Source organism: Rhinolophus ferrumequinum, chromosome 20 (genome assembly GCF_004115265.2).
Source record: "Rhinolophus ferrumequinum isolate MPI-CBG mRhiFer1 chromosome 20, mRhiFer1_v1.p, whole genome shotgun sequence".
NCBI lineage: Eukaryota > Metazoa > Chordata > Mammalia > Chiroptera > Rhinolophidae > Rhinolophus > Rhinolophus ferrumequinum.
The window spans coordinates 4801937-4815847 of NC_046303.1; the positions used below are offsets into that span (position 1 = coordinate 4801937).

The 13911-nt window shown below is 40.7% G+C and overlaps 1 protein-coding gene across 2 annotated transcripts in view; it reads right to left on the reverse strand.

Moving 5' to 3' along the window:
- ZNF277 (zinc finger protein 277) overlaps positions 1–13911 on the reverse strand; it is an 81898-nt gene that overhangs the window by 26386 nt on the left and 41601 nt on the right. For both annotated transcript variants that reach the window (XM_033088118.1, XM_033088116.1), the window contains exons 3-4: positions 9784–9872; positions 9390–9472 (exon numbers count right to left, since the gene is read on the reverse strand). In XM_033088118.1, the coding sequence (XP_032944009.1) occupies positions 9390–9472; positions 9784–9872 (172 nt within the window). The remainder of the gene's footprint in view (positions 1–9389; positions 9473–9783; positions 9873–13911) is intronic.

Here is a 13911-nt window from a genome sequence, read left to right on the forward strand (position 1 = left end):
GGGGGCGGGACCCAAATCCCGCGCTGAGTTAAAGCTGAGGTCCTGAAAGCTGAGGTCCGCTACTGCTGGGGTGCGGGGCAGGGATGCGGACACATAATATTATTGCCGAGGAGTTCCTCCTGGGCATGCGAGAGCATAAGAGCTGGCAACACAGGCCCGGAAGACATGACCCGTAGGTGGTCAGGCACGTCTGCAGAGCATTTTCCTTAGGACGTGCAGGAAGTCAGAGGCATGCACGGAGGTGTTCAAGGATTTAAAGAAATACGTTACCTAGTGAAGATACTGAAAATTTATGAAAAGGAAGTTGTCTTTTTAAAAGATTGGCTAGGTTTGGCCACAACCAGATGGAGTGATAGTGGGGAAAGAAGGCAGATAGAGGAGACGTGTCCACCCCTGGGCATTCTGGTCCCCTGTGATGTCCAGGGACCAGTAAAGGTCCAGCGTGCAATTACCTTCAGCTTACCCGCCGGGATGATGAAAGATCCTCTCAAAAAAGGGAGAAAAACATGAACATTCAAGGATCTTAGAGGAGGAAAAACCCTGAAGAAGAATCAAAAATTTATGATTTTCTTTTCTCTCTCTCTTTTTTTTAAGGAGGGCGCAGCTCACAGTGGCCCATGCGGCGATCAAACTGGCAACCGTGGTGTTATTAGCCCCATGCGCTAACCAACTGAGCCAACCGGCCACCCCAAATTTACAGTTTTCTTAAGTTTTCACTCATCACTACAAGTTCAGGGTAAGAAATGAAACAGTACATGACCAACAAAAAGAGGCTTAAAAAAAGTGACAAACATTAAAATTTTAATTAGAGGCAAAACAAGGTCTGTAATGTAGATACAAGTGAGTCACAGAGTGCAAGCTTTCTTTTGAAGTGACTTGTTCACGATACCAGACCCAGACTGCATCCCAGATGGCAAAACCCCTAATGCACAAGGGACAAAGACGAGTTGTAAGGACAAGCCCTGGAGATTCCGGACTGGCAACCTTTTGAGGAACTGAATCAAGGCATGGAGAATGATATACCAGCTATCACTGGTGGCAGAAAAGAAAGGGACCAAAGAAGCCTGCTATCCACTTCCTGTTCTCCACTTCCCCCCCGCCCCACCCAAAGGAGTAAATGAATTGAAAACAACTTACAGAAGGTTTTATTGTGTTGGTTTTTTGGTGAAAACAGGTGAACTAGATATTCTGATTGGCTAGAACAAATGCCATTTATTCAGCAAGAATTTCCCAAAGGTTAAATAAGGTCTACCATTACACTGGGCCCTGCAATGATTTCTTTTTGGTCATAATCTCAAATTCAGAATAGGTTTAAATCTTTCCTAGCCACTGAGGAAAGTTCTCAGCAAGTTAACTAGTCAGTATAAGTTTGAATGTCTACACTGTAGCTGAGAGCTGAATTTATCCTCCACAGAGGGTAGTTTTTCCTAAATCGCTTCAGTCAACCATTTGAATTACTCTAAACATCTTTACTCTCCATTCTTTGGCCTAAGCGCCATTGTAGAGGCTCACCTCACCTTCTCCCAAAACTCTTCCCTTCCCTTCAGAAAAGTCATGAGCTTTGGGAGCAGAGCGTTCTGAGCAAACAGCAAGTGAGCTGGAAAGAGCTGGAAAGAGCTGGGCGTGTGTGGGGGCCAGCGGCCTGGCCAGTGTGGCTGCACAGGGAGCGGGGAAGAGGCCGGCACCAGACAGAGGCCTCAGGAAGGAGTCCAGACTTTTATTCTAAAGAAATCTGAAGGAATGCGAGAATTTGAATTACTAGAGTTATATAAGTTGGTTGAATGAAGATTATATAAATTATTGAAATGGTCTTCAGATTGTTTCAAACTCAGGCAGGGTGAAAAATAACACCATCTCCTCTTGTTTATTCTACTGTTTCTTTTATCTTCTGACAGTAGGTATGGTATTTTCATTTTAGTCATATTCAAGAGTTATGGTGAAGGCCTATTTTCCCTTTCACACTCTTTTCCCTATATGATGTGATACTCAATATGAGGAAATTAAAGTATAAAAAGCTCAGTAACTTTCCATTAATTTAAAGATTAGGGCACAAGTTTGACAAAGTAAGACTGAAACACGAATACATTTTGTGTACAGATAGTAATGTACAGTTTTAACCACTTTCAAAACAGAATCTGCCTGCAACTTATTTACATATTTGAGAAACCCTCTCTCTGACCAGGGTCAAGTAAAAAGCTACACTTTCTCCAAAGAATTCCCTTCTAAGTGTCAAAAAATGCTAGATAGCCCTGGGGAAGACTAAGCTGTTTGCCGGAAGCTGCCGACTTGAGCATTTGAATTTATGTGAGCAATATATTCGCACAATATACTTAATATACTTAAACGACAACACATCTCTTCATGTAGAGGCAGGAACAACTATCAAAACAAGGATTCTCAATGACACTACACAGTTTTAAAAGGTAAATCAATTAAATGCACCGTTCTCAGCATTTTATGAGAGACGATGGAAAGTCAACTTTGACATTAGAAAGGATCTTAATAAATAAAAGAGAAAAGACAAGTAAATGCCTAAAGAAAGGGAGTAACACAGAAAAACCCAGAGAGAGATTTCTTAACTGGATGATACACTCCCCCAAATCCACGAGATTTGATCTGACTAATATCTCACCTTCTTGAAAGACATCAGTCCTCCTACCCTTTCTGAAACTGTGATGACAAAGCCAACAACCATCTGCTCGCTGCACAGGGTGGAAAACAGTATTTTCCTTCTACTGTGAGTCTCACTGAAGTGGCTTTTGAAGAGTAAGGGAGAGACAGGATAGACTGAACATGTACAAAAACTAACTAGTAGAGAAAAAATTCCATTCATGTAACCAATTATATGGACTAGATCACTACAATGAAAAAAAAAAAAGTAGAAGAACAGAACAAAAATCCATGGCAGAATTAAACACACAAGACGAGAAAAGCCTCATTCCTATTTGTATTAAAGATATAAGGGAATCTAGCCTCGGCAAGAGGAGAAGGCTTTTTAAAACCTGAAAGGTGGCATGGCAGATTGCAAAATACCCATCTTTTACGGAAAGAAGAGATGCTATCAATATGGCATGCATCCGTATTACCGCCTGAGGAAGTATTCTCCTGGATAAACTCAAGGTCAGGTATAACCCTATGTTTCTCTAAAGATAGAGGAGACTCTGAAAACACACTATCTTCAGGTTTGAAAAGAAACATAAGAAGCTTAGGCCCAAGGCATAAGATATTCCTATCTACCACTGACCTAAAATAACAGGAAATTCGATTTTCTTTAAAAAAATTTTTAGCATTGGAAACAAAACATTATTATTTATTCATATCTGTATTTATGTCCTGCTCATCCATTTTTAGTCATTCTAACAAATGTCAATTTAGGAAATGTCACATTTGCTTCCAGAAGGAAGCTGAAATTTGATAAAGAATCCTGGTACAACTGGAAAGACGTTGGGGGATGGGATTGGAAAAGAGTTGAGTTGCTTCCCTTCCTATTGAATGTAACATACAATGTGGCCCTGAGCGTGTCTCCTGTCTTTCACCTTGTTTTTTGATCTTAACGGAGATAATGATATTGCCCTGCTGATCTCACAGAGCCAATATATAAAAAAAAAAAATGCCAGGTCAAATTTAAATTCTGTTGAAGGAGGTCAAAATGGTAAACTCCAGGAATCAGGTTAGTATTGGTTCAGACTGGGTTTACATTTGTCTCCTAAATAAAAATATTAATTAATCTGAAGGTGAAAATCACTCAGTCTAGCTGGCTTGATTTCTGTTGCATTGTTAATCTTACATTCATTGGGAACTATATCATCTTCTACTTGGTAAAGTTACTTGAAGTAATCAGAGAACCTCCAAGGCTAGGAATTATGCAAGAAAGTTGTAAATGTAAAGTGACTTTTTACTTTGAAGTCACCGATATAAAATAATCTGATCCTTTACTAAAAGTCACTAAAATCTATAAAATGGCATGAGGATGAAAAATCTTAATGGGAGATACAGAATTTCATTTTGCTCTTGTTTTATTGTCGGGGGAGATGGAATATATGAAGTAGCATTAAAAACAAAGATACACTGTTTCTCTCTAGAGGATCAAATTGCTATGTAGGTTAAATTTTTCATAAAATATTTATAGTTATCATAAATGACCTCTCAAGCTGGCATTTATAATAGTGATTAAAAAAATTCCATGCAGCTAAATGGATGTTTCCCTTCCTCCCAATTTAATTAAAAGTTACATCTTGCTACTGAGAGCTTATGAATGCCACATATCTTCTCTTATAGCAAATGGAAAAACCAGCACTTATTAATGTTTAAGTGAAAAGTGTAACCCAGTGATTAAAGATGTCTGCCTTGGCTATTTTATATCTCTTTTAAATCGGGGAGATCTGACTATAAGACGTAATAGAAACACCAACCCAATATGTCAGGGTTAAATTTAATACTTTATGAACAAGGCTCAGAGAAGACACAAAAATGAATGGGAAAGTCTCAACACTTAAGAGGCATCTAATCCAGCAATGAAGACAGATTTTTAAACAACGAACTACAATTGAAAAGCCAATTAAAATAGAGCTTAGAAGAGGGTTATTGATTCTGACAGGTGACATCAGGGAAGATTTTTGTGGCAATGTGGCATTTGAGCAATGTCTTGAGGGGTATGTTATTTACACAGGTGGGCCGGCACTCCCAGTTGATGAAGCAGAATCCTGAAATTACCTACGACAATTGAGTAAATGAAGTGTTTTCACTAAAGTGCAATCTCTACAACTCAGGGACTGTGGGCAATTTCATCCACTGCTCTATCAAGAGCATCCAGAACCCTGTCTGGGGCCAGATAAACACTTACTGAATTAATGAATGAATTGGACACTGGGTCACTGAAAGAAAGAAGGGGGAAAGGCACTGGAAAAACTTACGAATATATAGATGATCAAGACCACTGCAGGTTTTAGAAGAAGAGACTAAAATGATCTGCTATATATTTTAATAGTAAAATTCCGGAGGCAATGTCAGTTGATGAGAGAGGTAAATCCATAGACAAGGTAAGACAAACGTACTAGGACGGCAAAGGGGATAGATACGGGACTCAGAAGTGGACCTGACAGGACTTGACAAATGTCTTAGGTCTGGGGATGAGGAAAAGGAATGAGTTCAAGATGATTCTAGCAACTCCCGAGCTGAGTGACTAGGAGAATAGTGGGACCACTATGTCAGCGAAGGAGAACAGGCACTTTGCAAGTTTTGGTAGAGAAAAGTGTAAGGTCAGTTTTAGGAACGTTAAACTTAAGGTGTTGACTGGAAATCCCTACGGAAAAGTTTAACGTGAGGAAAGTCAGAGTTGGGGTTCAGAGGTGAACCAGGAGGAAAGCTGCAGATGAACTCAACCCACAGATGCTTCCTCTGACCACCCCTGTCTGTGCCAGCACCTAAATGCATGCCCGCAGCACAGTGGTGGTAGTTATGAGGACCAGACCTCGAGAAACTCACAAATACCCATTTCAGAGAAAAGAGGGAGGAGAAGAAGGTAGAATGATGAGATCAAGGGAACACTTTTGAAGAAGGAAGCTAAACGGAGGAGGGTGTAAAAGCTATGAAAACCCTCAAGAATCTTTCCTCATTCTGTAGTTCCCGTCAGAGCACAGATGAAAAAATTCAAAGATGTGTCAAGCATTTCAGAAAGAAAACTGGGAACACACACACATATCTCACAAATGTCAAGAACCAATGTGGTCTAGAAGAAAACTGGAAAAAGAAATGTAGTTCTACCTTCAATATGGTATGATAACCTTAAGTGGATTGCTTGGATTCCACATGCCTCCAGCCACTCACAGAAATACCGTGTTTCCCTGAAAATCAGACCTAGCCAGACCATCAGCTCTAATACATCTTTTGGAGCAAAAATTAAAGTAAGACCAGTATTATATTATATTATGTTGTATTACATTATATTATATTATATTATACCTGGTCTTATATCAGCTCTCTACGCCACAGTTTCCTCAACAACACAACTGCAGCTAACAGCTACTTCACAGGTTGCTATGAAGCCAGGGCCCAACACAAGCCATGGCACCTGGCTGGCCCCGTAACTGTTAGCTTCTTCCACATCTCCAGGTTGGTCTGTTCTTTGCTAGGACTGGTCAGCTTTTAGTGGATTTTTACACAGTTACATTTATCATCTTCATTTCACTCTCATGATCAGTGAGGAGACTTCAGAATCAATGTTCCTGGCACTGAAGGGTTTCCACAATTTGTCTCCATCTTACCTCTTCAAAGCTCTCACATTCTTCCTCCAAAACATCTTTCTACTTCAGCCAGCCAGATTAGACTTACTCAACTTCTCTGAATATGCACTGAACAGTTTGTTTAACAAAAACTGTCCATGGCTGAAAGCTTTTCTGAAGGAAAAAAGCGAGCCAGAAAAGGACCAGGTCCTGGGGCGTGCAGTCTAAAGCACAGCCTAGGGCTGGATGGAGAAGGCAGCATGTCCACCAGCCAGGAGCTGATGGGCAGTTTTACACATTATGCTCTGGGGAAGAAAGATGTAAGTAGTTGAAAGAATTTCCATTGGCTACAGATAAGGGGGCGGGAAAGGGTTGGGCTAGGTGCACAGTCCGTAAGGAGGTATTGTACTTTGGTTGGTTGCAGCAACCGTCCTGAAAGTTCACGCACATGCCGGATACGGTGGCCTCTGGAGGTCGGCCAACAACCGCCTGGAGGTTGGGTCAAGGCTCCAACACACATTCCGGAACGCGAGCGGTGCTTTGGTGGTCGGCCCACAGCTACTCGCTGGCTAACTCTTCCTATCTCTTTCTCTCAACTCTGCAGCCACTGTGATTTAATTTAGGGCATCTCAGAATTCCTGTCTTGTCACTTTAGATCCCTACACGTTTTCCTCCCTTCTCTACAACTCTCCAACTCCCCAAATCCATCTCGTTGTTAAGATACAGCATTATGATCATTTGTACTATTGGCAACATTTAAGTGCTTTCTACGTGGCGGGCACTGTTCTAAGTGCCCCACACGCACCACTGCCTGAATTATCTCCACCAGCACTCCAAGAGACTCCACCAGGTCCATTAGCAAGACAAGAACACACAATGCTTGCCTTTTCTCTCTGGACTGTACTCTCTTATGACATGAGGCACGCCTTATACTTCTTTGTGTGATCATCTAATCTAGCTAAGTAGTAATTTGATGAACACATTAGAATCGACTGTAATTTCATCACATTTTGTTTGTTTTAAGCTGCCATAATGCTCACTTTCATCAAATCTATCCCTTTGTCAGACTATAAAGCTAGTAAAAAGGTATGATATTGTGACTTATAATAAGAAAGATATATTTGGTCTTTGTTCCTGGCACATAGCTCCGAAATTCCTTGGAATTTCCTAAGTGTTGAGAGCTATAAAGGTGTCTTTTGTTATGGTACTGACGTGGCTTTTGGAAAGCACCCAGTAACCAAAAGATGGGGGCTGGATGCCAGTGGATTCAACCATGTGATTAGAGGGCTGAAACTTTCAGTGCCACCTCCACCCCCACCTCCTTGGAGGGGAGCGGGGCTGGAGATTGACCTGAATTACCAGTGTCCAATGACTTAATCAATCCACCTAAGCTGCCATAAAACCCAAAAGACGGGGTTTGGAGAGCTTCCATGGTGACGAAGCAGGGGGCATCCACGTGCTGTCTTTTGGGCCCAAAACTGCACAGGGACCTCACCCTGTGTATTTCTTTGTCTGCCTCTTGTTGATTCCTACTCTTTAATATCCTTTGTAACATGCTGGTGATCTAGTTAGGAAACTGGTTTCCTGAGTTCTTGGAACTAGAAATGAGTCACTTAGCAAACTAATGGAACCCAAGGAAGGCGGGGATTGGGAACCACTGATTTATAGCCAGTTGGCCAGCAGCACAGCTGACCTGGATCTGTGACTGGCATCTGAAGTGGAGGGCAGTGTTCTGGGACTGAGCTCTTACTTAACCTCTGGGTTTCTGATGCTATGTCTGGGTAGACAGGTGTCAGAATTGAGCTGAATTCTAGGATACCTAGTTGGTGTCAGCGAAACGCTTCATGGTGTGGGAGGAAGAAAACCACAGGTTGGAATTGGTGTCAGAGTTTTAAAAGGCCATCTAAATTTTATAGATGTAGATCTTTCTAGGGACTTGAGTCTATCTGTAGACACACAGTAAACATGCTGTGTATTGAGTAGCAGCAATAGCTGGAGTAATAGGCTCTGAGTTCTTACAAAGCAAGCCTTGGGGGCACTAGGATCATGACAGTTTGATCATTCTCAGGTAAGGCCACTATGAGCCAGAGTAAACAAACTCACAGAAATTAACAACTAGGAACAGTACAAGCAAATAAAATTCATAATATATAACTGAATTCATCCTTGTTTTGCAGATTTCTTAAGACAATAGGAGAAGAAAAGAAATGCAGGGAACCCTGTTTCTTCATTGGGTTTGTTGCTACAGAAAAAGCATAATTTTTCTTACATATAAATCAATATCAACAATATCATCTCTCCTTATGGGAGAAATAATCATGATGTTTACAAAATATAATGTGCTTCAGGGGACTTTCTCAAATCATATGATTATGATAGACAGGATTTATTTTCCTCGTAGATCTCTTGAGGATTTAACAAACATTAAAATCATAGCTCTCTCTCATAATATATCTAGCCAACTTCAAAGATATGAGGAAGACTTATAAGCAACCCCTAAAGGAAGAACAAGTCAATTTCAAGTTGTAGTGGAGATTAAACCACAAATAGCAATAGAAAGCTACATACTTTTACACAAAATTAATAACTTAAAAAAATAATTTCTGTTCAACTTATGAAGATAAAAAATTGAACACTTGTATACATCGCTGCCTTTCTGAAAGACTAAAGATGCTGAGATTTTAAAATGAGCTTGCTTATGGTTCAGGCTGAAAAGGAGGAAGAGTTCTAGGTTATCAAGCCATATGCTTAATTCATAAAAGGGAATAAAAGTGCTAGCACATAGCACATTCCAGTGAAGAGGAAAAAAGAGGTAATCAATTCAACTCAATTTTAGCTGAGGGCATTTTTCCACGACTGCTGAACCCTAGCATGTGTCAGGCAGCTAAAATTACACTTAAAATGTGTAAGCTTTGTTGTTATTTTAGAGATAATCCAGGAAGCAAAACAAAGCCAAAAATTCTCTCTGCATTTTTAACATGAAATGCTTTCATCTTCAATCAAGGGTGTACTTTTTTTTCTGCTTTAAGAACTCGATGTATTGTCTTCGCTTTTGTGTATGTTTGAAAGTGTCCAGGATAAAAAGTAAAAACCACAACCAAAGAACAATAAGAAAAATGATTCTGTATGTGTTTCAATAAACTGTTCATCTTTTAAAATAGTTCTTACCAGTCTCCGTTTCTGAAGCTCTTCTCTAAGTACTCTATCTTCTGGTAAAACGTCACATAACAAAAAATAATTGTCCTGTTCTTCTGTTGAGAGATTAGAAAAATGAGAAACATTATTTATCAATTTTTCCACAAGGATTTATTACTTTAAAATATCTGTATCTATAGGACATGTATATCTATATCTATATATCTATAAATCTGTATCTATATCTATCTATTAGGATCTCTTTTCTGGTATATAGATATATTAGCTTTATTGAAGTTAGGCAACATAAACAGCAACTTAATTTTAGTTATCATGGAAGTGAAAGAATTCTAACATAAGCAAGTGAGATTATCCCTTTGAATTTTTGGATTGTGCAGGAAAGATGGTAGCCAAGATGTACACTTACCAAGTGGAGCTGTGGAATTGATTCTTATCACACTACAAAAATCAGTAATGGGCTGTTCAGCGAACCTTTTCCTCCAATATAAAATGTACCTTAGAACAATCAAACAGAAAAGATGGTGAGAAGACTCAATACAGTACTCTCTTTAGAACGATAGAATTTTATAAGAACATTTAATTATCCCAAAGCAACAAATCAAATGTTGAATGAAAACTGCTGGAAAATTTGTAAATAGAAAGGCATTCTACAGAAAGGGCACTTTAAATGACACTGTAGAAAAATGAAATAAATATTTAATGAAATGAAATTACTCTGTAAAGGCATGAAAATGATTAAACTTTACTCTCCCTAAGTTCAATAAACAGACATATGGGAAAGTTAAAATGAATTATAAATAGCAACAGTCATAACAATAATGCAATAAGAAGTCAGCCTAAATTCAATGTCTACCTGACAAGAGAGTAAGATTTCTTACGTCCACACTGTGTCTGATGTGAGGCAAAGTTAGCCTTTGGAAAAATAGTCAAGTTTTATTTATAATTCTTGCATCTAATGAGCAAGCAGTTAGAAGAAGCACACTGGCTATATTTTTAAATTTATCAGAGCATGACAGTGAGACCTGCAGATCTGATGAAAGAGTGAGAAAGATGACAGGGTTTGACAAGCTGCTGATCTTTCCATTTATCTAACAAGACTTATACTGGCATTTGCAATCTCATTTATCAAATGGTGCCAGGAGAATGGAGTCTCTTTCATGGAGAGAAAGGAGATGGAAGGGTTGACTCTATAGTTGACAGTGTCAACCAATGGTGGTTGGTGCCAATTCCATACCAACAGGAATCCACAATTCGGGGTGTGGAGAAGGCGGAGACTTTTAGTCAATGCAAACAGCTCAATTGTGAAACAGCTCAGCTACAAGGAGGCCCGTGTGAGGTGGCCCCGCTGCTAATTAAGGCTCTGCTGGTGTTACAGCTCCGCTCAGGTCCAGTGAGACAGCTCAGCCAATGTAGCAGCTCCATCTGGGGAAATGCAGTCTTTGATTAAAACTCAAAGTGTGCTCCACCGAGACCGAGGGTGGGCTGGCTTAGAGTGCCCTCAGGCCCTGACTGGGCCATTTCTAATGTAAATGAGGACTCCAAATCTTCAGTTTGATTGGTCCAAATAGCACTATCCTGACTGGTCTGTGAAGATGCAAATGAGGATATAGCTGCACAGCTCTGATTGGACATGGAAAGTCTCAGTCCTATTGGTTGAAAGAGGATTCCAGGAACTCCTTTATAAGGGCTGGCTCTGCGGGCAGGAGCACAGTGCAGGCAGGCAGGCCGTTCAGTGCAGGCTTCTCCCTGAAGTGTGGTTTGTGTGACAGGCCCCTGCTTACAATGGCTGCTAGGCTTTGTTTTTAAATTTGAGCCCAGTCAGCCACCAGGAGTCTTTCTTAAAAGGTACATTCATTCTCGGGGTCAACAACAGTTTATTAGGCTACACAATCAACGAATCAAAGAAACAATGAAGAACCAACACCTGTGATAGAGATGAGACTTACTGAAACAGCTGCAGTGTACAGAAAGAGTTGGAATTTGGACATTTTAAATGTCCTGATACAGTACCTAGCAGTGTTATGTACACAGTAGGTCCACAATACATGTTTTAAAGAGGTAGAAGAGTATTTAAAGATTCCTGGGAGATTGTCTAAGTAGCCTCCAACTCCCAATATTTTGTTCTTATCTCCCATTTTCTTAACATTCATTTCCACATTCCATGGTGTTCTATAGAAAGGGCATTCACGTATTAGAAAAAAGTTATGTGTTGGGACAGAGTTCTGAGAGAAAGAGAACTACGACATGAGCTAATATAAAACAAATGGATGACAACACTGAGTATAGAATATGTAAGGAAAAGGAATGACAACACTGAGTATAGAATATGTAAGGAAAAGAAATGACAACACTGAGTATAGAATATGTAAGGAAAAGGAATGACAACACTGAGTATAGAATATGTAAGGAAAAGAAATGACAACACTGAGTATAGAATACGTAAGGAAAAGGAAAAGAATAATGTATAAAAATAGAACCACATGTTGAAGTTCTTTCTTCTCATGTCCAGCCATGGACGGGTAAGTACAGGCAGAGCTCTTTGCTTCTAGAACAGTGCTGGACCTTTCCTTAAGAGATCTGAAAATGATACATCTTCGGCACCAGCTCCGCCTCAGACCACAGATACTATAAATGATGAACCATGATTCTATGGCTAGCTCACTGGCTTCCATTTAGAAGTATCAGAAGCAGAAGGCGAGTATATATCTGATCCATCAAAGTACAAAAAGAAGAAAATTATCACCAAAGGCGAAAACATGATTTCCTTGGCCACCTGGGCCAGCTTCCAGGCCCTCCAGTCTTCAGCATCCTACAGCTACTCTTATTCTCCTCTTTCCCACTCCCCACTCGTTGCTTTTCTTTTCTTCCCAAGGAAGAGAGAAAAACGGGAGAAAGAAGCAAGAGAAGACTTAAGAGAATCAAAATGACATACCCAGCCATTTTCCTCACTCTCCCCTCCGCATGTTTTCTATTGCAAAGTGGTGACAGGGCTAAAGAAACATAGGAGAAGCTCTATGAGACATGTCAGGAATAGAAGATGGATTGTTCTTCCAAACTGAAATGCACAGACATCTGTTTTCATGACTAATCACATTTATACAGCAGAACCAGGGCTGAGATAACTGACTTAAAAAACCAGGAACTCCAAGCTGCATGTGGAGTCCCCTCAGGGCTACCACTGAATACTGCGAGGACGAGTTCGTCACTCCTGATGACCAGCCCACGGAGAGCCATCTGGGGGACAGCCTCTGGACAGAAATGGGACTAGTGGTCAGCCCTTCAGGGTATTCGTTCCACGCTGGGTCTACAGTTTATTAGAAGGCAGTGGTAATTCCTTGAATACACAGGCTGCTTACCTTTGGAAAATGTTCACAGACTTAGCAAAATATCTGTGTGAAACTACATGAAGCAGATGAGCAGGGAGAGCCGACACCAGTGACCAGACTGTCCTTTGAATTGGCACTGAGTTATTTTGTAATGAACAATCAATACCATGAGGCTTTTATCTGCACAGATCCTGTGCTAAAAAACGTTTGGCTTTTTAAACGAAGACTCTGAGCAAACCCTCAAAGCTGATGTTTTGATAACTGGCCCCTCCAGGCCTGCAGGCAATAGTGAACAGAGAAGTAGAGACTTTGGATTCAGAGATAGAAACCCGAATTTAAAGCTGCTTAGCTCTCCTGAAACTTCGTTTACTCATTTATAAAATAAGCTGTTGATAATTACATAGGATAATGTATGCAAAGCAGTGTCTAAAACCCTGGGTGTTTAATAAAATGGTAGTTATTATTATAAGAAAAGGTAACATATTTAGATTTGAGTAGTCAAGAATTTATGTTTATGCCAGAAAAATACTGGTGTCTAAAACAACAGAAACAACGCTAACATTTCACCAAACATCTAAGGAGCACGTGAAAGCAGTTCTATTAACAGGACCAGAGGGCACCGTGATGGCGGATGATGACACGAGGATGGGAATCCTTAGCAGCCACCGCTGACGGAAACCCCCCCTGCCCAGGGCCACACAACGAGAATGGCAGACCTGGGGCCTGAACGTGTTCTCTCTGCTCCAAACCCAACCCCAAGTCTTTCACAACACAGCGCCTCTAGTGCCGTGAGAGGACCAATCTCTACAAGAATTGCAGAACAGCCAGGGCAGGGACAGGAAAGAGCCCCTAGAAATAGAGTTGTAATGGCTACTGGAAGTATTTTTTTTCCTTAGAGACCAAGGAGGATGCTTTTTGACAAGGCCAAAGGGAGCTACAGAAATGGAGATCCGAAGGAAGAGGGACTCTCCTCCCTTTACAAGAAGCATACGACCGAAGAGCAGCCGTTGGTCTGAACTGCCCCAACCTCCTGCCTAAGTACCGAGAGGTGATGCCGGCTGTCTGCGCTGTGGATTTGGACGTGCCTGACTCAGCAAGAAGAGGTGCAAAGAAGCACCCCGTCCAGGGTAACATCATCCTGATTCCAACAGTCCAATGGTCTCGGTTTCCGAGGACTGCCGGGCTGAGTACTGTCTGCTTGATTTTTG